This window comes from Mus musculus, chromosome 10 (genome assembly GCF_000001635.26).
Source record: "Mus musculus strain C57BL/6J chromosome 10, GRCm38.p6 C57BL/6J".
Classification (NCBI taxonomy): domain Eukaryota; kingdom Metazoa; phylum Chordata; class Mammalia; order Rodentia; family Muridae; genus Mus; species Mus musculus.
Window position 1 is genome coordinate 39,153,043 of NC_000076.6, and position 22,504 is coordinate 39,175,546.

Sequence of the window (22,504 nt, forward strand, 5' to 3'; positions counted from 1 at the left end):
GTGGTTTTTGATGAGATCCGAGTATAACCCCTCCCCCTAGAATATATGTACATATGAACTCCTGACCATTGTGTCATAATTCAGTTACCGCTGCTCACACTTTACCTTCACTGCCTGTGATGTGTTCCTGCTGCAGGGCTGGATGTAGCACAGCCTCCTCTCCTTTCTCATTTCACAGTTGGCGTTATCGTTGGTTACCCGGTTAGAAATTCCCATTCCGCACGTTCTGGAGCAGGGAGTCCACTTGGTTGCTTGCACGAGACATTTTTTCCTCCAAGTAAGTGGGAGATTCCTATAAGCTAAAGTAAATGGAGTAAGATCATATGTATGAATGCATTATATGATGTGCTTACCTGGACTCCGTTTTTAAACATTTAAGTCAGTACTTAAAAGTTCTCAGGCTTTTTACGTGAAAGGATAAAAGCTTACACTTTTAAGTCCCCTTCCCTTCCAACTACTAAATTACCTTCCAGTCAAGTGTGGCCTTGTAGTTTCCTAGAGGGTCAAGGCTCTTTATCTTTACCTGTTTGTTTCTCTCTGCCTCGCCCGTCCTGAGTATCAGCCCTCATGTTTCCATCAGTGACTGTCTTTTGTTTGATTGACATTCTTTTAGCAAATACAGAAGTAAACATGGGTAGGATGAGGGATCCAAGGCATTAGTCAGAATAGCGCACGCTTTCTTTCCTCCAGACATACTGTTGCTGCGTGGCTCACACTGCCCTCTAACTTGTGACTCTTCTGCCTTCTAATCGTTAAGAATACAGGCATGTATCACCATGCCTGGATACAAACAATGTGATCTTAGTACTTAAATTCTTAGACCTGTGCTTTGCTAACTGTAGACTCTGCTCACTACCTTACTCCCAAAATGTCATTAAAGAAATGTGTTGAGGTAACGAAGCGATACGCTACGCTGTTTACTATTTTGAGCCAAGGGTCAGGTTCACACTAACAGCCTCTCTAATCGTTTTTCATGGAGATGGAACAGCTGTCATCTTCTTTCTGATTTCTTCTGAGCAGCAGGCAGTGTGGGGGGCGCGGGGGGTGGGGGGTCCGTTCCCCACTCAAAGCTCATCCACAGTTGCTTCCCTGAATATCTCACGGGTGATTTTAAGTGATGGGTGTAGGGAACACTGTGGGCCTGACAAGGGATGTGACAAGCTAGAGGAAATAGAAATGGCAATGACTTGGTTTATAAAACTTTAATTCAGTTTGTTACAGTTTCCTAAGATATTTTTAAATATCTAAAACTCATTTCTCTTACCATTGATACTGGTTGAGAACACAGTGAGGTAAGCCTAGAGGAGCTCCGGTCTGGAAACTTCCCCAGCCTGGGAGATACAGCATCATTTACACCCGCAGCTACATGCTCAGGAGAAGCAAGCAGGAATCTTATTTGCATTCTTGACTACATAGATTTAAAGTGTTGTGAATACTGGAGCTATTCCCACAATTTTGAAAATGATATTTTGAGCCTCAAAATGTGTTAATTCTCAAAAAAAAAAATTTGTTTTAAATCAACTTCCCATTTATTCTGGTACCTTATAGAAAACACACAAGACCTGGGGTGGTCCTAGTAGATTACAAATGACAGGGTTGGTTTTGAGGTACTTGTGAGCAGTATTTGTTCAGTTTCCCGAAGAAGCAGAGGTGTAAGATTTCAGAAGTTTCCTGATCAAGTAAGGTTTTTAAAATCAGAATATTTACTCTCAAAACCGAAATGTCAAGTTTTCTTTTTGGATACTTGGAATATACCTGCCTGAGGCAAACACTTCAATGCTGAGTCATTGTAAATCTCTAGCCCGCAACCAGTAAGTTCCTACTGCCTGTGGTACATAAAATGGGAAAGAACCACAGGAGGTGACCCCTCGGAAACTGCCCTGCTGCGGAGCACCTGACATTGTCTTGTAGCTTGCTGAGTTCTGCTGCTGCAGGGTTCCCCGGCCACAGTTTGGGGGATCAGTCTTCCTTCTTCCTTTAGCTGCAGAACAGTTGCTGCCAGCCAGCTTGGGGATGAAGAGGGGCGTGCATCCAATGGCCCCACTCACACAGAGGCAGCTGAACAGTGGGTGGGGCTGAAATACTTGGCCATTCTGGTAATAGACCCTGTTGAACTCACATCCAACTGCCACAAGATCTAAAAAGAAAAAAGCAGATTACCAAAAAAGAACAAAAGTACTATAGTTAGTTAGACCTACTCCGGTTGTAACTGTCTCTTTTCTGAACATAGTTCTTAATTCCTTAAGCCTCCTTTAGAATTTCCTTCACAGAAACATCTACAGAAAGGTTGGTCATGTGGTGGCCACACACACCATTGTCCCAGCATTCCGGAGGTTCTCAGATCTCAAGTTCAAGGCCAGCCAGGTTCTAAGACACCCAAAGTTTTCAGAGAAACCCTTCTCAAAAAAGCAAAGAGGAGGAAGTGGGAGAGGAGTCCTCAGCTTGCAGTGAAATGGTTATAAATAAGTGGTTGATACTGGATGAGACGATTCTATCCGCTACTCGAATACAAGCCAGAATGCATCCATCGGCAGTCTGGAGAAACCAGAGTTTACTTCAGGGTAACTGAAAAGAGGAGACATGCATGTTCTCCAAGGGCTGTTCTTCCCTTTCAGGCCAGCAATTTCAGTGTGTCCCAACAACCACTCAGGAATGGCTGGAGTATTTTTACAGAACCTGAAAAGTCAAAACTCTTCAAGATCCTGGGATGTGATAGACATTATCGCTGATGTGTGACATCATCAGTGGGAGAGAGTCAGCCATGGCTGAAACTGATGCCTTAGCAGGACTTGGGCAGCACAGGCAGCAGCTGTGTTCTGCCTCTCCTGCACTTGTACCTAGAATGACAGCGCTACCTTAACAGTGTTAAGTGGCACAGTAAAGTAAGCTAACTTTATTAAACCCTACCCATTTTTGTATAATATTCTGTATGACAAAGTAAATCAAGGATTCCCCATGCAAAAGCACAATAGCAGCCTTGGAGAAAGTACTAGTGTTAGAAGACAAGGAGTCAGGTTTTCAGTCGGAACTTTTCTTAAGTAGCTCTCAGACGAACCATGAGTGTTCAGACTTGGGTACGGGGGAGGGGTTTTCTTGAACGTGAACAGTAGCTTGGCTAATAGTCACTTCTAAGGAAACAGCTCAAACTGTGTTGCCAATGATGGAACTCACACTTCTAAGTAAAAGGATGTTGGAAAACTGATAGCCATCGCTGAGACTTTTCTAGCAAATGCGGTAACTTTATGCTGAGAGTGATAGTTTAAAATACATATGAGATAACATAGTGAGATAACATTTGAATGGGTGCACCATAGGAAACTGGAACTTTATCCAGAGACAAAGCCATGCCGGAGTCGGAGACCAACTCCAGGTGACTTTGTATTTGTTTTGTTTTTGTTTTTTAAGATAGGGTCTTCCCCTCCGTTCCATTCCCAGCACCCATGTGGCAACTCCAGTCTCAGAGGATCAAGTGCCCTCTTCTGACTGCTGAGAGAGGCCAGCTGCATGTGTGGTGCACAGGCATACATGAAAGCTGAACAACATAAACACTTTTTTAAAATGTTTTTAAAAAATAAGGTCTTCCCATGTAGCCCAGGCTGGCCTCAAACTCCCAATCCTGCGTCAAGCCCTCAGTGCTAGAATCACGTGTGAGGCAGCTCCAGTGAGTTTGGGTATTTTGTGTTAGAATTAACGTGCATTGATTTAGTCTCAGATCCTATGATGCAGCTGATTTCTAAGGAACTATCATGTGTCACATTGACTATATCAGAAGTGTGTATGTGTGTGTGAGGGTCTGTGCATGTTGACATAGCTCACCCTCTTCTAATGACATATCCGTGTGGAGCCGCTCTTCTCAGATTTCAACCACAAATACAACAGCTTGGAGGAGGAGCAGATGGAAGGATCTACTCACCTATTGCGCCAGACATTAGGGAAATTCTCAATAATGTAAAACAGCATTCTTCTCACTAAAATTTTCTGTGCTATCAGTAATGGTCTTCTTAAAGAAAACGTATTATTCCTATCTTTTAAATTATTATTATTCCTATCTTTTAAATTAAAAAGCCATTGACTATCAATTGACAAGAAGCCCACATTAGCAGAAGGTCCAGTCCTCAGTGACTTCTAAGACTGTAAGAAGATCCACAGACTTTAGAACAGAAGATTTACAGCCAGTGTTCTTGGTCAGAGATCAACACATTTTCAATAAAAGCCCCTGAATAGCTTAGTCATTCCAGGCTGCGTGGTCTCTACAGTGTTCTGCCTCTGTGCAGCAGGGATGGCGGAGCTATGCTCTGATGAGGTACCAGCTACAGATCAAACTGTGGTCTAGGTATAGGTCCATCCTTGGCCAACAGTTTGAGGTCCTGCATTCCCACTTGAACTTCCCTGTGGTGACTAGTACTGAGTTCTTGGCTTTTACTAGAAATGTTATGTGTCCTAAATTATTTGTCATCCTGGATTATTGCCAGTCCATTGTCATTTCAGATGGTCTGAGTCAGACATGAACTAAGACCCAGAGAGCCCAGAATCAGGTTTGCAAATGTTTGGTGATGAGGGTGAGGACCCAGTGGTTAGTCAGATGGAGAATAAATCAGAAAGTGAATACCATGTCTATATCCTCACATTTTATGTCATACATTTCTAAAGAGGATTATTTCTCCTTACAGGAGTGGCTGAATTCAGATTTATTTCAGACAGTATTAACAAAAATTGCCATTTTGAAGTCAGATCCTGTAGACATAATCTTTTCTATATTCTATCATGAAAAGCAGCTACTTGAGACAGGTGTGGTGGCACATGCCTTTAACTGGGTCTCAGTTCATGTCTGACTCAGACCATCTGAAATGACAGCGTGCTGACAATAGTCAAGGCAGAGGCAGGTGGGTCTCTATGAGTTCTAGGCCAGCTTGGTCTATAGAGCAAGTTCCAGGGCAGCCAGGATCAGGTAAGCCTGACCACCCCCCCAAAAAAAGACAACAACAACAACAAAACTCAGCTGAGAACTACATTATAACTAATACAATATAAAATAATAGGCTTTCATATCTATGGACTTCATATGTCATCCAGTAAAACTGAGCCATCCCACAGGTATGCAAAATTGAATCCATCTTGTATTTAGCCAAACTGAATTCTCCACTCTGAATTAACAGTTATAGGAGTAGAAGTGTGTCTCAATTCAGCCTTTTACAGTGAGCCTAGCAGACACTTACATGCGCACACGCCTGTCTCGTACCTAGGCGTGTCCCCGGAGTAGTCACAGTACAGGCCTTTGTGGGGGTCGCAGATCTCGGCTTCGTTACAGGTGTCCCCTGGTTGCTTGGCACAGACTTTGCAGCATCCACAGCCGTCCCTCACCAAACTCACCCCAGGAGGACAAGTGGGCCTCTGCGGGGGGCATCTGCAGGGCCAGCGGCAGACCTCTGTACGCTGATACACCTCCAATGCTGCTCCAGGCCGCCCTCCAGGGGTCGAGTCTTGTGGTGCACTGCCCTGTGTCCTGCAGCAGAGCTTCGTTTGGTGATAAAGGTGACGTTAGAGGAGGATTCTGAGACTACTCATGGGTCTGGAGGAGATATATGCCAAACAGGTGGGCTACAGTCTCGTAAGTTTCAACATCAGTATTTGGCATGGCCACTCCCAACTTCAATTGGTTTCCAATTCCTCATTCTTTCCTCTTCCTCTTCTCCCTCCTCCTCTTCCTCTTCCTCCTCCTTCCCCTCACCCTCCCCCCACCCCCGACACCATTACCACCACAGCGCTGCCCCTTGGTCTCCTGTGCTGCATAGCTTTCATCCTCCTGATGTTTGCACTGAAGCATCTTAGTTAAGATCCCTCCCTTCCCTGTCTTTGTCTCCCAACCAGCTCACCCTTCAGAACTCGTTAAAAGGGCCTGCTTAATTGTTCCACTAGATGGACCACACTCTGTTCTTTTCCAGTCTTTTTCTTTCCTACTTAAGCAAATATATTTTCCCCCAAAAGACCTTATACATTGGGTCATGTTGGGCTCACACCTTAACATCCAATGTCATTGACAGATCTTGTTGGTCACACCTTTAAAACACAATCCACCACCACTACTGCCCGGCCTCCTGCCTCTCTCCTACCATTGCTGTCCAGCCCAGCCTCCTGCCTCTCTCCTACCACTATGGGCCAGCCCACTATTAGTTTTTCCTTGGGTGATTTCTACACAGTCACATTTATTCAGCATTCACGGTGACTTTTTAAGTCAGTTCAAATCACTCCAGGCCCACAGGGCACAAGTCCCTCGAGCTTCAGTGTAAACTCCTTTCCCTTGGTTTCATCACACCGGACCACCATCCCAGATCTCCCAGCTGCTTAGCCTAAGTTGAATGGCACCCTGGACACATGAGCTCTGTTACTTTGATGCATTGCTCTGTTCTGCATACCTGGCAGTCTTGTTCACCACCTCATCTTCTGTTTTCTCCCATGCTTGGATCTGCAAAACTGAATTCCCAATGGAGATAGCCCCACTGACCTGTGGGCCCACATAGCTGACTACCCAGAGGCCCTTGTCCTGCACCCATACAGTGTTTGGAGTCATCAAGCGCCTCGCTCACATTCTCTGGTCTATTCTTTCTCTTTTCACAGGTACTAAATACCACTGTATCTGATTGTATCACCCCAGTGGTCTACACTGTCTGTGGCTTACCATGTACACTTGTGAGTGTGGGACCTTTGGAGCCCTGCCTGCCCTGGCCATGGCTGCCCTCCATACCCCACCACGCCCTGCTGTTTACACCACACCACACTGTCTCCCTATTGGAATGGAAATATCAACATGGCTGCTTTGAAAACTTGGTCCTTGACTTGTGCTATTTTGGGAGTAGGGGGTGGGAGGCTCTGGTTGGATAGAATAAGCCACTGGGGAGAGAATGGGTGTATTGATCCCATTACCCCTGCCTGCTTCTTGGTCCACTGCAATGTGAGCAGCCTCTGCCATCGTGATCTGAACTGTTCTACCACCTGACTTTTCCCCACCATGAAGGAAGCCCTATGAAACATGAGCCAAATGTTTCTGTCAGACATTTAGTCCTTACCAATGCAAAACTGACTAATATACTCCCTCATGCAATGTCCACTCTCCAAATTGTCCACCTGGAAATGTTTCTTTTCCAGTCTTGAAATATCTTTAGACCATCTCAAAAATTAAAGAGTAACACTGGGGGAAATCCATGAATAAGAGAAAGTCATGCTAGTGGCCTGAGAAGAGAGGAACATTACATACAGAAGAGAAGTGACTTAGCTAAAGAAGCAAGAGGGGGGGCAGGAAAGGTACCCAGAGACGATGCTAACAGGAAAGACAAAACCCCAAGCTGTCAACCTAGAATTCAGTGAGCCTAACATAAAGTGAGCCTAACATAAAGACAAGCAAATGGGGCCAAGGAGATGGCTCCGTGGAGAGATTTACTGCAAATGTGAGGACAGGAGTTCAGAAGGCATGTAAAGCCACACACTGTGCAGAGCATGCATCTGTACCCCAGCAGTGCAGAGCATGTGTCTGTACCCCAGCAACGCAGAGCATGTGCATGTACCCCAGCAACACAGAGCATGCAAATGTACCCCAGCAATGCAGAGCATGCATCTATACGCCAGCAACACAGAGCATGCACCTGTATCCCAGCAATGCAGAGCATGCGTCCATACACCAGCAATGCAGAGCATGCATCCATACACCAGCAATGCAAAGCATGTGTCCATATCCCAGCAATGCAGAGCATGAGTCTGTACCCCAGCCACAGAGCATGTCCTCCAGCACACCAGATGGAAGGTGGAAACAGGAGCGGCCCAGAAGCTCATGGACCACCTGTCCCATGTAAGCCAGGACAGGAAAACTGTCTCAACCACAGTGAACGGCGAGACCCAACACCTGAGTGGCATGCACAGAGAGTTTTTAATGAAGGAATAAAACATTCCAGATAAAAATATTTTTTTTTTTTTGGCTAGGAGACTCATCTCACAAAAATTACCAAGGAAATTATAATAGACTGTAATATAAAAGTACACAAACTAGGTCTCATAAGAAAGAGAAAATATGTTGATAATATAAGGAAGTTTGCATATTTTTCTTTTCAGACCACAGAATGAAGCAAGAGAATGTTCTTAAAACAGAGCTGAGCTTTGGGCCAGCTCTGTGATCTTAACTAATTTCCTATTATTTGTTCTTTGAGCATCAGTCTTCTGTGAAATGAGCTTAATATGCTCTTGGTACAGTTGTTTAGACAGTTAAGGTGATTAAGATAAGGACTAAATGTCTGGCATAGTGTTTGATATCTAGTGGCTATTCACCATATCAGTGATGTCATCAAACCCTTGGTTATGTTTGTAAGTGTGCCCCAGGAAAGTTTGGCCTAGGGGTAAAAATAGAAGAATCAGTGCCCCAGGCTTGCAGGCAACCAGTCTAGATGAAACCACAAGGCCCAGTTTCAGTGAGAAACCCTGACTCACAAAATAAGGTGGAGAGTTAGAGGCAGGCACTCAGTGCTGTACACTGACTGCCATGTAGACACAGACATGAGCACATGCATGTGTGCTCACACTTATGCCATATGTACACACACCCCTGGTCATCACTACTCATAAGTGGACTCTGGGGGAGCAGCTGTCAGGAGTGTGCTGACCTGACCAATGGATTCACACATTTGTAGATTCGCAGTTGAATGGACAACTGGAAGACTGCACCTTACTGAAGTGCATCACTGGGGCTGTATCAGTACATCTTGTCTCCTGCCTCTACTAGCTCACAGGTGATTCCACTAGGCTGCTCTCAGGGACCTAACATCTGCTTACATCATCACCTGCCACCATCACCTGCCCCTGCCACCAGGTGCAGCAGATGCAGGCTGTGTATAAAAGGACTGCCTGACACCCAGCTCTCTCTGTTCTCCACATTCTCTCTCTCTCTCTCTCTCTCTCTCTCTCTCTCTCTCTCTCTCTCTCTCTCTCTCTCTCTCTCTCTCTCTCTCTTTCTCTCTCTCTCTCTCTCTCCCCCCTCTTTATCCTTGGAGCCCCTTTCTCCCCTCTCTGCTGCCCCCCATCATGGATCACTTGATGCCTCTACTCCTTCCCCAGGCCCCCACTCTTCTCCCTTCCCCCAATAAACTCGCTTATACCAGATCTGTTGCATGGCGTAATTTCTCAGGGGCACACCTTGCCTCTTTATATTTCATAACATCCTCTTTCTCTGTTTTTTCTCTCTGTGAGATGAGTTGCCTCCTCTATCACACACTTCTGCTGCCATGCTGTGTCTCATCAGAGGCTGAAATGTCCAGCCAAGAACCATGAACTTAAACCGAGAGCCAAGATAAACCTTCCTTTAATTATTTTTCAGGTATTTTATCACCATGACCAAAACAAAGCAAAACAACAAACAAACAAACAAACAAAAAACCCACACATAATTAAGGCAAAATTAATCACGAATGATAATTTGTGGTCTAAGTACAATATCTCTTTGTATTTGCACTTGTTTTCTATTCTGTACATTTCTCTGTGTGCTAGAATATTTGCTGTTTAAGAACATGCTCTAAAAAAAACTAAAAAAAAAAAAAGAACATGCCCTAGTCCTCAGTTGACAGTAACCACCTGCCTCTCCTGAGAGTGTAGAACAGGAGAGAGCTGGGCACAGAGCTATTGAAGAAATGTCCTCCAGCTGTGCCAGCAGGAAGAACCCATCGCTGAGATCCTTCTTAGGAGCCTTCTGAAACCTCACACCTCTAGACGGTATAACAACTCCCCTTACTGTATAGAATACCTCTGCTGCCCCAGCCATGTTCAGCTCCAACTCCTTACCCTTCCATGTTTTCTATGTCACCGGAAGAGGTCAGAGCCAGCAGTGACCTTCATGTAAATAAATCAGCAAGTAACTCTGTCTGCTTTAATCTTCTCAATCAAAAACACTAAGGCAATGAATTGCTCATTTTAAATTAAACTTCATATGCTCTGCCCTCCGAATTATTTAGAGCTTCCACGGACAGATTCACTCACAAAAAGTGAAAGACCCAAGGCTTGAGAAAAGATAAAGTAAAAGTTTAACACTAAATGTTCCTTCCTAAGCGTTCCTTTCAAACAAGGACAGGCTTAGCTGGGGGAAAAAAAAAAAATCATTGCCAAACCCGTTTTTTTGCCAGGAGCTCTTTGCATGCTACAAGCTGTGAAAAGGCGAGCCCGCCTGCCCTTGTGTTCGCCCGCCCGCGCCTGCAACCTCTCATGAAGGGATCATGTTTACAGCTGTGGCCGTCAGTGCTACCCATCCGAGAGCTGGGGTGGACTGTGTAAATAGACATAAGGGAACACTAGTGGACTGTTCACACATTGCAAGAAGGCTTCAGTGTGTACACCTCAAAGGGGGAAGTGTCCAGCATCGAGACGAAACTCCCAAGCTAAAACTGAACGTTCTGGAAAGGAAAATGGCTCCCCATTTCTCATTAAATAATTACCCGTATATTTCCCCCATTTCTACCTTGCAGCTGTACTTTGGGCCTGGAGATGTACAGCTGGAGTCTGAATGTGAAACAAGGACTTACCTGTGTCAGCCCAGTCATGAGCAGAGTGCAAAAGAGGAGCCTACGCATGATGCCGGGAGGATGGAGAGATGGAGAAGCGCCAGGCACAAAGCTCCCCTGTCTCCTGCACAAGGAACCACGTCTCCACCTCCTGGGCTTCAGACTCCCGGGTTGCACTTTCCGTCTGAGGATCTGTCCCAGTGCCCTGCGGATTTCACTGGACTTCTAGAAGCTCCTTGGGTCTGCACGGTGTGCGTCAGGAGGGGCCAACACCTTCCTACAGGGACTCTGCGAGAGCAAGTGGAGGTTGTTCTCTGAGGGAGGACGGACATCCTGTTCTTGAGATCCAAGCCCGTCTTCCAGGAGTTGGGTGGCATTGGACATCTTTCCCACCTTGCCCTTGGTCTCTCTGATTTCTCTGCCGGGTGTTGGTCCAGTCTCTCCCCATTTCATGTCACTTGAGTTTCATGTCCTACCAACAGCAGATTCTAGAGGCCTTTCCTGAGCTGGTGAGCAGCCCCCACCCCATGTCGTCCTATACTCCGACACATCTCACCCCTGGGGCAATGGTAAGGGGTTAACCTAGTGGGTGTAAGTAGACTCCCCACAGCACATTTGCTTAAACTAGGCTCCTATCTGCAGTTGTAGTTTTGTGGGAGACAACAGAAAATTAACCCTAGGTTTCCCCAATTAGGTTTTCCCAATTAGATTTTCCCAATTAGAAAATTGGAGTGAGAATTTTTTTTAACATACGAAACACTACAAGATGCCCATTAATACATATAATTTTGTTTTTGTGTATCAGTTAAAACAATCTTTAAAACTCTAAAAAGTAAGTTACTCTGAATTTGAACCATTTCTCCAGAAACACACCATGTGTGCACACACATGTGGCCACCAGCCTGTCCCCTCCTGTGTTGTCACCAGGACAAGAGTTAAGAGTATCCATTTTAACCTTTGTTCTTTCTCTGTCCAAGTCTTGTCTTCCTGAAGATCCAGCAGGCGAAACCTACCTTCCCACAGCTCTTCTCCCTTTGGCCTGTCACGTGATCTACAGTGTCCGGGCCTCTTTCTTCCCACCCTTATGAGCATGAATTTAGCACATAAGTAAGGCCTCCCACAGCGGTGACCTCTGGGAGGCTGTGCTCCCACAGAGCCAATAGCACATGAGCATGCACACATCACAGTAGCCTGCAGCTATATGTGCACTGGGCCACCCAGATGGTACCCTTCTTAGTTAGGGGTTTACTGCTGTGGACAGACACCATAACCAAGGCAACTCTTATAAGGACAACATTTAATTGGGGTTGGCTTACAGTTCAGAGGATCAGTCCATTATCATCAAGGTGGGAGCATAGCAGTATCCAAACAGGCATGGTGCAGGCATCTCAAGGCAAACAGGAGAAGACTGACTTCCACACAGCTAGGACAAGGGTCTTAAAGCCCATGCCCACAGTGACCCACCTATTCCAAAAAGGCCACACCTCCAAATAATGCCACTCTCTGGGCCAAGCTTATACAAACCTCACAGTACCCTTTTCATTTGCCACCCTAAGGTCTTGGATCAGTTAAATGTCTGGCAAATGGATCTTGAAGAAGGGCTTATGTTGGCTCACACTTGGAAGGCACAGTCAATCATGGCAGGGAAGTCATGGCAAGAACATAAGGCCACTGTTCACAATGCATTCACAGTCGGGAAGCAGAGATGAAAGTCAGAGCTCAGTTTGCTTTATCCTTATCTAGGCTGGGACCCTGTCCCGCAGGACAGTGCCGCCCAAATCCAGGGTAGGTCTTCCCATCTCCCTTAATCCTTTCTAAAAACACCCCTACAGATCCAAGGAAGGACATATTTCATAATTGGTTCCAGAGCTTGCCAAGTTGATAATCAAAACTAACCATCCCCGGGGTATCCTGCTCCTTGAGAATTAAGACAAAACCCCAGAGTGGCTCAGCAGAAGAGACTGTGCTTGCTTTTGATCCAGCCTGATCTTTCTCTTTTGATTGTCCTGGTTTAGTGATCATCTGGCCTTTGAACCCCCAGGCTCAGTGATTCCTGGCCACCAGACTTGATAACTTCTTCATCCCTGGCTAGTCAACGACATCTCTCTGGCGCTAACTCCCTGTTTCAGACATAAAGCTGCTTTCGTTGGCAGCGATTGGTCTTGCAGAGATTCATGCTCCTCCCATTCACTCTGTGGAAAACTGGCAGCAGCGGCCATTTTTCTGGAAATGTCTTCCTTTACTCTGAACTCCACTGTGGAACAGGGAGGATGTCACTGCTGTCTGTCTGTCCTTGCCTCTCAGTAGGAAATGGAGAACTAATTAGCAAAACCTCCTGCGGTTGAGAGGCTCTGGGCTACTCGCTGCCAGCTCCGGCTCCCCCAGACTTCTCTGTGCTTAACTATTTCACTGACTGAGAGTTCTGAGTGATGGGATATTTTTAGAGGCTGGAACTGCTGTGTTCAGCTTTATGCAGTAAAAGCTGTCCCGGCGTGTATCCATTTCCAAGTGCTTGCTATTCGGATCTAGTCTCTCACTATGATCTCATTCATAAACACTCAGCCTCTGATGTCCCCTCCAACAGACACAGCCCTAAGCATCTCTATTATGTGAAGCACATTTCGTGAGTTACAAGGATGTTTCTCGTGTATTATCTCTTTTAATTTCACAGCTCAGTGAGGTGAACAAAAGCCCTATCGCTGTCCTCATTTAACAGATTAAAAAGTTAAAGCTAAGTCATTGTGCTTGGTCAATAAAACACTCTTAGTCTTTGCCCTCTGGAGCTCTGCAATCTATTGGCAGAGCAGACCTTGAATAAATAAACACACAAAATATCTATCATTAAAAATTGAATAAAGGCTCATGACATAAAAGAGCTCAGAAGGAGTGACAGGCAAGAGCTAACTTAGATTGCAGTGGGGAGTCTGAGCAAGTGGCTTCCGAAGTTCAGAGGCAATGCCAGGTAAAGAGGGTTTCTGCCCCATGGCTCAGGCAGGAGGTTTAGGTTTGCCTCTAGTGACAGGACGCTGTCAGCAAAGGACAAAGCCCATTACTAAGGATATCTTCACAGCTAGTCTACCCGCCTCTGCAGAGGCAAAGTCAGAAACCTTAATGTTGGTCAGCAAGCTTGGCACAGGAGAAGCTCACTTCTTCTCCAATCTCTCTGGCTATGGAGCAGGCAATGTTCACCCTGTCTGAAAGAGCAACAGCGATTATTGCGTGGTAACCTACTGGAAAGAAAGCACACTCTGAGGGAGGGCCATGCTCCCCTCAGGGAAAGCAGACTGAATTATAATAACACATAACATCTGACCTGGCTTTCTGGACTCCCTATGGCACTCAGTGTTGTATATGAACCACCTGATTCTCCTGGTCACAATGTGGGATGGGTACCACTGCTATCTCCTTTGTTTGCCTTCCCTGGAAGCCAGTGTGTGGCCAGGACCAAAAGCTTTCTGTCACCCTGCCATATCCCACAGCCTCGCCACAGAGTCTATACATCACACAGTCGCCCGTATCATGGTAATTTGCCTGTGTTTTCAGTATATGTCTTTTTCCTGGTCTCCTCCTAGATATCAAGAGGGACCAAGAGTCCAATGGGACTTGGCTCAGCATGAGGTGTTAGGAGATTCACTTGGCCGCAGAGGTTCCTGTGTGGACAAACTTCCATGAGGAACTTCACAACGATGCATAGCCTGAAGCACCTGGCAGAGGTGGAAAATCCAGGTGCAGTCAGAAAAGTTGGTAACTGAAGCCCAGTTGGTGACTGACCTCTTGTCCGGGCACCATCTTAGCCTCCTACATTGCTGCTGTTCGGTATCTACTAGGAGGAAGTCGTGTGTATGCGGTGGTGGTATTGAAGGTGAGGAGGAAGGGTACACACCGATCCATTAGAAAAAAGTCCGTTCTCGGGTAGGGGTTTGAGGGTTAGAGCCAGAGAGGGTGAGCTTGTGGAGCCATCCAGCCCTTGGTAGGGGTTTGAAGGTTAGAGCCAGACCAAATGAACTTGAGGAGCCATATTCACGTTTGATATAAATCCTGGGAACACACGTGATGGCATGCACTGTAATTTGGAAATCTTCAAGCCTCAGGGTCAAAGCCAGGTCTGGAGCATCCGACTTGGAGCACGTGAGATGGAGTTGAGCACTGGCGTTCACTGCCCTTTGCTCCTTGAGTGGAGCTGTAGCCTGGGCTCCTGCCCCGGGACTCCCCATCACGAGGGGCTGCCCCCTCAGATGTGAACCCTTGACATGCGCTGTGAGTTCATTTCCTGACAGCAGTCGGAAAAGTAACTCACGCAGCCAGCAACGTCCACACCTGAAACAGATGGCTGAGGTTAACATACCAAACCGGACCTGGCCACCAGACTATCACCCCACCCCCACATTCCTCAGCCCCTACCCTTTACCAGGCTGTCCTGGCTGGCATACCCAACACCCGCCCCCTCCCCCCCACCCCTCACACACTGGGCTGCTCTTCTTTATTTAATCCAACCATTTTGATTATCCGCTCTTTTTCTTTGTCCCATTCGGTCTCCTGGCTGCTGCTCCTGGTTCCCCTCTCTTCCCCCCCCCCCCACATGGTTCAGCTCAGGATCACATCTACACTGGCCTCCCCCAGGTGTCTCTGCCTCTGGGTCTGCTCTCCCACATATCTATGATAAACTTTCTCCTCTGCCATACTTAGAAGCTATGTCATTGAAGCTTCCTCCTTATTTATATAAGGAAGGAAAATAATATTCTAAATACCAGTGATAAGCATATGTATTGTTGCCAAATATTTGATCACTGTGTGAACCCGATATTGTGTTGCTTACTGGAAAAACCTGATTCTATTTGTGGTGTGGCTCACCCATTGTGGTGTTTATAAAGGATAAGGAGAGAAGGGATGTGTTTTGGCGGATGTGCAGTCGGGTGCGGGCCCATGCCGAGGCATCCCTTTCCCCCTGAGGGACCAGCCACATGATGGTGAAGTGTAGAATAGAGCTTATTCAGGGCGTGAGGAGGGGAGATGAGAGGATAGTAGAGATAGAGAAGGGCAGAGAGAGAATAGAGAAGTAGAGTCCGACCATGAGCATGTGGAGAGAGAGGAGGGAGGGGAATGGAGAGAAGATACAGAGCAAGAGGACAGAGTGAGAGCAAGAGAGCAAGAGAGAGAGGAAGGGGCAAGCAGCTCCTTCTATAGTGAGTCAGGCACACCTGGCTGTTGCCAGGGAACTGTGGGGCAGAGCCTAGACTAAATGCCAACACTCATAACACGCAACCTTTAATCCCTCTGGCTGGAATACAGACGCACCCTTAGTACATACCTTTAATCCCAAACAATGAAGGTAAAGTTAGTTTGTATAAAGAAGCACCTGTGTTTGATGTCTAATTGGGTGGCAGACAAAGGGATGAATCAGAGAAAGATTTGACAGAATAGAATATGCCCAACTCTCACAAGGGCAGAGAGGAAAGGGAAGCTACTTTGGGGAGCAGAGCAAAAAGGGAGAGGAGGCAGTTTTGTGGGGAGAGTTTTACAGAGACAGGTTGCAGAGAGAGAACAAGCTAGACACAGGTGAACACAGAACAAGTCAGAGAAGGAGAAGGAGCCAGAAGATTAGAATAGATTGCCAGATTTAGTATGAGGCCAAGCAGAGCAAAACGTCAGAGGCAGAGAGAGAAGCCAGATTGAATCAGGCAGCTTGGAGTCGAAGCAGCCTGCCAGACCTCAGAAAGCATGAGCTTATTCAGCAGTAAGTTCCAGAAGCTGAAAGCATTCTAAGCCTGGGTTAGATTATATGTAGGCCAGAAGCTTCCAGGCAGGGCTAGGCCCATAGTAGCAGATTGGGGCAGTAAGCCACAAAGAGAACAATTAGATCAGGCGAATAAAAGATACTTTTACAGTGTATATTCTTGAGGACATTTACTGGTCATTTAGAGTTGTGTCCATTTACTTATACTAATTATTGAGCGTTTCTGTTAAATGTATCTCCAAATTTTACCAAGTTCTACTTTCAAGATTCCAACATGAGTGGGTGGAGAGATGGCTCAGCAGTAAAGAGTACTGGTTGCTCATCAACAAGACTCAATTCCCAGCATGTACATGGCAGCTCCTAACTGTAACTCCAGTTCCAGGGGATCCGATACCCTCACACAGACATACAGGCGGGCAAAACACGACTCAGTGCTTTGCCTACGTGACTGCAGTGAAGCAGGCATGAGAGAAGGCATGTTCTCCCTTCCTCCACTAACCGTATGCAGCCTTGTTAATGAACACTTGTGCAGTCCCTGAGGCAGCCAGCGATGGGGAGAGGGCCAAGGGGAGGTAGTGCCACTCCCATGCAGGGGGAATGGAGAAGTTACAACGTTCTGCTTGGCTGTTAATGAACCAGGTCCCTAGCAACCCTCAAACCACATATGCCCTGCCCTGCCACCTGTATAGGGCCTGGGTCAGAGCTTATTGAAAATAAGCAGGCGCCCTCGTTCCACGGGCGTAAAAAAAGCAAGACCAAATGTAAGTCCGTGCGGTATAATTCGCTCTGTCATTTGTTTTTGCAGAGGGAATGCTGAGTGGGAAGGAGAGCTAAGTTAATTAGCCACAGACACAGAAAACCGCCACATGAAAAGGAGGGAGGGCAAGAGAGGACCGAGCATTAACCATGCTCCCGAGTGCGGTTGGAGCTAATGTCACAAGCAAAGAAAAGCACGCAAATGCAGTGTGCTGTTCCTGGCTTTCTTTTTAACTTGGAGTTTTTTAATAATGCGTCATGAAGGTGTGTGGGGAGGGAGAACACAAATGCAGTGCCCATGGAAGCCAGAAGAGGGCGCCACAGTCTCGAGCAGTCCAAGCAGAGCTACCAACCTTTGTAAAACCTGTAGACAGGTTTACTGAGAGGGCTGTCAGCCTTGGCTAACAAGATGAAAGGTAATAATCATGACAGGATGCCCAGTGAGATGCTTTAACGTATATGTGGCATGCTTATACTAATTGTTGGTTTTTAACCTGAAATTCAAATTTGGTCATATAAGCTTGTACAGGGCTTTCTTTTATCCTGGATCATGTAGAAAACAGACTATTTTCAAAATAACAGGTGCGCTAGCTAATTTTATGTCAATTTAACACTAGCTAGGGCCATCGGAGAGGAGGGAGCCTCAAATGAAAAAACTGCCTACCTAAGATGGGGCTGTGGGCAAGGCTGTAGGGCATTTTCTTAATTAGTGATTAATGGGGAAGGTCCAGTCCATTGTGGGCGGTGCCGTCCCGGAGCAGGTGGTCCTGGGTGCTGTAAGAAAGCAGCTGGGCAAGCCATAAGGAACAAGCTGGTAAGATGCCACTCCTCTGTGGCCTTTACATCAGCTCTGGGCTCCAGGTTGCTGCTCTGCTTTAGTTTTTTGTCCTGACTTCCTTCGACGATGGACAGTCATGGACCTGTAAACTAAATAAATCCTTTTCTTCCGGAGTTGCTTGTGGTCATGGTGTTTCATCACAGCAATAGTAACCCTAAGACATGTTGCAAAAAACCTAACAAGTCTATATTTCATGTGATGATGGGCATTGGGAGCTTCAAGCCTTCGTGTTATTTTTCACAGGCAGATAGAAAAAACTTATTTTTTCTTTGTCCTCTTAAATGAGATTAGGTGTTGAAAACTCCCTTCACCCATGCAGCTTTCACGCTGTTTCCGGACTTTCCAGCTCAAAGCTGCACTAGACCCTGGTGGTCGGTAGATGGCGCAACGGGTCAATGTTCCAGCCGAAGGCTCTTATGGTCGCTGTCAGGGAAGAAAGGAGGCGCGCGTTTGCCGCAGAGCCTTGCATTATTGATCTCTGCTGCCGCAGAGGTGGGAGGAGCCCCGCCGCCATCTCGCCCAGACTCCTGCAGTAGCGCTAGGATGGTTGCTGCAAGAGGCTTTTCCATCCCTACAAAAAGTCCTTGGCTGGGTAGGGAACGTGCATTGCTCCTTCGCAAACATTCGGCTTTTTCATTCCATAGCAAGATCAGATTTCTCTGTGATGAGAATCATTACACACTGCGTTCTGAACAGCGGCTGTAGCCTTTGAAATATTTAAATCATTTAAATCCACATTTGTTTTAAAGTACTACCAAGTAGTGATACATAATATACCAGCAGCAGAAAGACAATGAGATAGTGGAGCTGGGGCGGGGCGGGGGTCCATCTCTCCTTTTGGTTTTCCAATCACAAAACATGCTTATATAGATAAACGGAAGTACTCTTCACATAAAATGGTCTCGTTGTGTCGATTTAAACACAGCCAAGTGTTCACCAATCATTGTCACCGGAAATTTGCACAATTGGACAGTCAGAAATGCTCTGACAGTCAACCGTGGGTGGGGCCTCCACGTGATCTCTGCGGTTGGAGCCTCGCCCTTCTGACCAGTAGAGGGCGACCAATCGATTAAATGGGAATCTCAGACAATGCAAACACATTTCAGAGTAAACAGCGAATGTGTTAACGCAGCAGTCCTTTTATTTGGTCGGTGTGTTCTCTGACTACAGATTTGTAGATTAGAATGTAGTATTGTTCTCTTTCTTTGCAAATCAGACATAGGAGGCATCTTTATGTTGTCTCATTTGCATTCGCCTAAATGAAATAAGTATTTAAACGTAGTCCAGAGCGACTCAGCTCACAAATCCTAGAGTTTTTGCACCTACAGCCTTCAAATGCAACTCTCCATCTTCCCCTTACTTCTCTTCCTTGAGACTTCCGAAGCATTACACAGACTTTCACGGGAAACACATCTTCCTTTGCTTTGAAGTGGATCCTGACCGAGCTCATTCTTGTATACAATGGGACTGTCAGCTGACAGAGCCCTCCACAAAAGATCCCCCAAATAAACCCGAGTCAAGATTTCACCGTGGGAAGCATGTTTCCGTCCTGGATGCTGCTACTCAAACGTCATTTGAGCGCTGGGTGGGCCTATCACAGAACAGTCTCAAGACTTTATAGCCAACCTTAGTATATACAACTGCTGCAACCAAAAATTTTCATTCTCAAGCTTAACTATCCCGATATATTTAGAATTTTAGCTATATTTAGAATCCTTTCCATCAAGTTACCTGTGGTCCCAGGTCCAGCTTCTGTTAGGCTGAGAGCCATCATTATTAGGCTCCTCCTCCGCCTTGGTTTGGGTAGGGATTCTAGGTTTCGCAGCCTGCAGGTCACATGGTCCTCCTTTCTATGGTTCACTTGAAGCCTGGAGACTGTGAAAGACTTCCTTTCCTCCCATTCTAGGAAGAAACATCACCGGGAACCCCGTCAGACTACAGGATATCCTCCTGTCCCCAATAGAAGCAAAGGATTCCAGAAACTGCGTCTATAGTTTGCTATTGCATGAAGTAAATTTTGTCCCAGTGGGAACAAGATAATGTTAAGGAACCGAAGTGCCTCTGTCATGAATGGCCTGCCATTTCTGGAAGGTTATAAAAAGGAGAGACAGAAGGGTTCCCATGATGGAGACCATGGGGACTCCCTTTCCTCCGGCATCTCGAAGCTTTTCTCTGCTAAACACTTCACATTGTTTACCAGCATTTCCGATCTGTAGCTTCCTTCAGTGCCGCCCCTCGCTAAGCGAGTGCATAAAAAATTCACTTCCAGAAGTGGATGTCAGTCTCAATCCTAAGAAACTGCGTTACTGCCTTTTGCTCGCTGTAAAAGAAATAACTCACGGTCACGTGATACAAATGTTGGTCCTGAGAAAACACACATGGGAGCTTGCCAGGAAGCAATCGACAGGAAGCGCAGCTGTGGGAAAGAAAGCTGGGCTCTGTCGCCCCTGGGAGCGGGGGAAGAAAGCTGGACTCTGCCGCCCCTGGGAGCAGGAGAGCCATTTCAGGTCAAGGGGCCACTTCTGCCACTCAGCTCATTTCTCAGGCCATCTGCACTATTGTTGGGATCAGTAACATCCCTAGACAGCAAAACAATGTAAAGTGACTGGAATATTCTATAATATAGAATACTAGTGTGCTATTAAGTACCAAATGGATGACTGCTGTGAATGGTGAAAAGACACTTTAGTTGTATTTAGTTCAGTTATTTAAATTGAGATAGCCACGTGTAACTAGAGGCTACCATGCTGGACAACATAATTCCGGAGTCATGTGTTTATTTGTTGATTGATTTTTTTTTCCCTTTTTTGGCCAATGATTACCACACCCTCTATTTCATGATTATTCTAAGACAGTCTGCCAAAAAAAAAAAATGAAAAAAAGAACAGAGGAAAAGGAAAGAGAAAAGAAACGCAGCATGATCAAAGGAGAACTGGCCTGACTTTATTTTAATTTTTTTAATGACAAGACAGTGGTGGAAGGAAGCAATACACGAAAGAGAACGAGAATCAGATGCACATAGCACATAGAATGGGCAAGTCGCTGCCTTTGAAAGTGAAATACTTCTCTAAATGTCTGCAAAGCAAGGAAAACAAAGGAGGCATGCAGGAGGCCAAGTTGGAATACCAGTTGACAAGTGTTTGGCTGCCCTACAGCCTCAGTCTCTCCTGCATGCAAAGCCCCATGCTCACCCATCTCCCCAGATTGTAGGCCACGTCCCTTAACATCTCGCCTTAGTTACTGTTCTATTGCTGTGAAGAGACCATGACCAAGGCAACATACAGGAGAAAGCATTTAGTTGGGGGCTCGCTTACAGTTTCAGAGGGTTGGTCCATGATCATTGTGGTGGGGAGCATGGTGGCCGGCAGGCATAGCTCTGAGTGCTTACGTCCTGCCTTCTGGCCCCATCACCAGACACAAGTCCCTCAGTCCCACCTCTGAGGGACTGAACTTTAGAGACAGAAAAGTGACTTCTCACTGGGCTGATGATGGCGTGGGCGGTGCTCAGAATCTGTGGAGCAAAGGGTAAAGAGCACTGCCCTGAGGCAGGAAAATGGGACCCGGCGATGGCCTCAGTGACAGGCTCAGCGTCACAGGAGACCTGGCGTGGCAGCACTCTATGACTAGGTTTCCTGCTCTGTAAAATGGCATAGATTTAGTTCTGATTTCATAAAGTTAAAAAGAAAACATTTAATGGACCCAACAGATACTCACCATTCCTAGGATAGAAAACCACTCTATATTAATTCTATAATAATACTAATGTCAAAGCCCGACAGCATTCTGGATTCTGGATTTGTGTCAGCCTCTCCTATTGGGTACCATAAGAAGCGCATTCCTCTTGTTTCCTCTTTTCATGTTTTATTAAGCTGTGGTTTATGAGTTTCCATACCCTTGGAGTAAATTGTCGGTTTTGCTTAAGCTAATTCAGATGGACTTGTGGACCTGCCATGAGAAGACTTCCTGTCTCCTTCCCTACACACGAGGCCAGGCGAGCTGCAAGGACCTGTCTTAGCTCTGTTTTCTGTTGCTATGGTAAAACTCTAGGACAAATGCAACTAAAAGGGGGAGAGCAGGGAGGGTTATTTGGCTCACAATTGCAGTTCTGGTCCATCACCGCAGGCAAGTCAGGGCCGCAGGAACCTGAAGCAGCCAGTGGAGTTATATCTTCAGTTGAGAGCAGAGAGCAGTAACTTAGTGCTTGCCTGCCTGCCCATGCTTAGCACCTCTGCTCTTCATCCAGTCCAGACCCAGCATTCCTGGTGGGTCTTCCTGTTTCACTTAATCCAATTAAGAAACTCCCTGCCAGGAAGTGGTGGTACATGGCCTTTGATCCCAGCACTCAGGAGGTGGAGGATCTTAAATGGCTGTGTAAAGAGACACAATGACCAAGGCAGCTCTTATGAAGAGCAACATTTAACTGGGGCTGGCTTACAGGTTCAGAGGTTCAGTCTAAAGGATGGCAGCCTCCAGATATGGCACTGGAAAAGGAGCTGAGAGTTCTACAGCTTATTCCAAAGCGAACCAGGAGAAGACTAACTTCCAGGCAGCTAGGAGGAGGATCTCAAAGCCCACACCCACAGTGACACACTTCTCCCAACAAAGCTACACCTATTCCAACAAGGCCACATCTCCTAATAGTGCCAC

The 22,504-nt window shown here is 46.3% G+C and overlaps 1 protein-coding gene across 4 annotated transcripts in view; it reads right to left on the bottom strand.

Moving 5' to 3' along the window:
- The window catches only part of Ccn6 (cellular communication network factor 6), a 23,407-nt gene extending 2,073 nt beyond the window's left edge, over positions 1–21,334 (bottom strand). The window contains exons 1-6 of one of the 4 annotated variants that reach the window (XM_030245128.1): positions 21,172–21,334; positions 17,684–19,759; positions 10,551–14,846; positions 5,217–5,514; positions 1,895–2,137; positions 106–299 (exon numbers count right to left, since the gene is read on the bottom strand). In XM_030245128.1, the coding sequence (XP_030100988.1) occupies positions 106–299; positions 1,895–2,137; positions 5,217–5,514; positions 10,551–10,598 (783 nt within the window). In that variant the 5' untranslated portion in view covers positions 10,599–14,846; positions 17,684–19,759; positions 21,172–21,334. Of the gene's footprint in view, positions 1–105; positions 300–1,894; positions 2,138–5,216; positions 5,515–10,550; positions 14,847–17,683; positions 20,451–21,171 lie in introns of those variants that run through there. The other 3 variants (XM_030245127.1, XM_030245129.1, NM_001127376.1) reach the window with 3 other exon arrangements.
- Between the last annotated feature and the right edge of the window lie 1,170 nt (positions 21,335–22,504).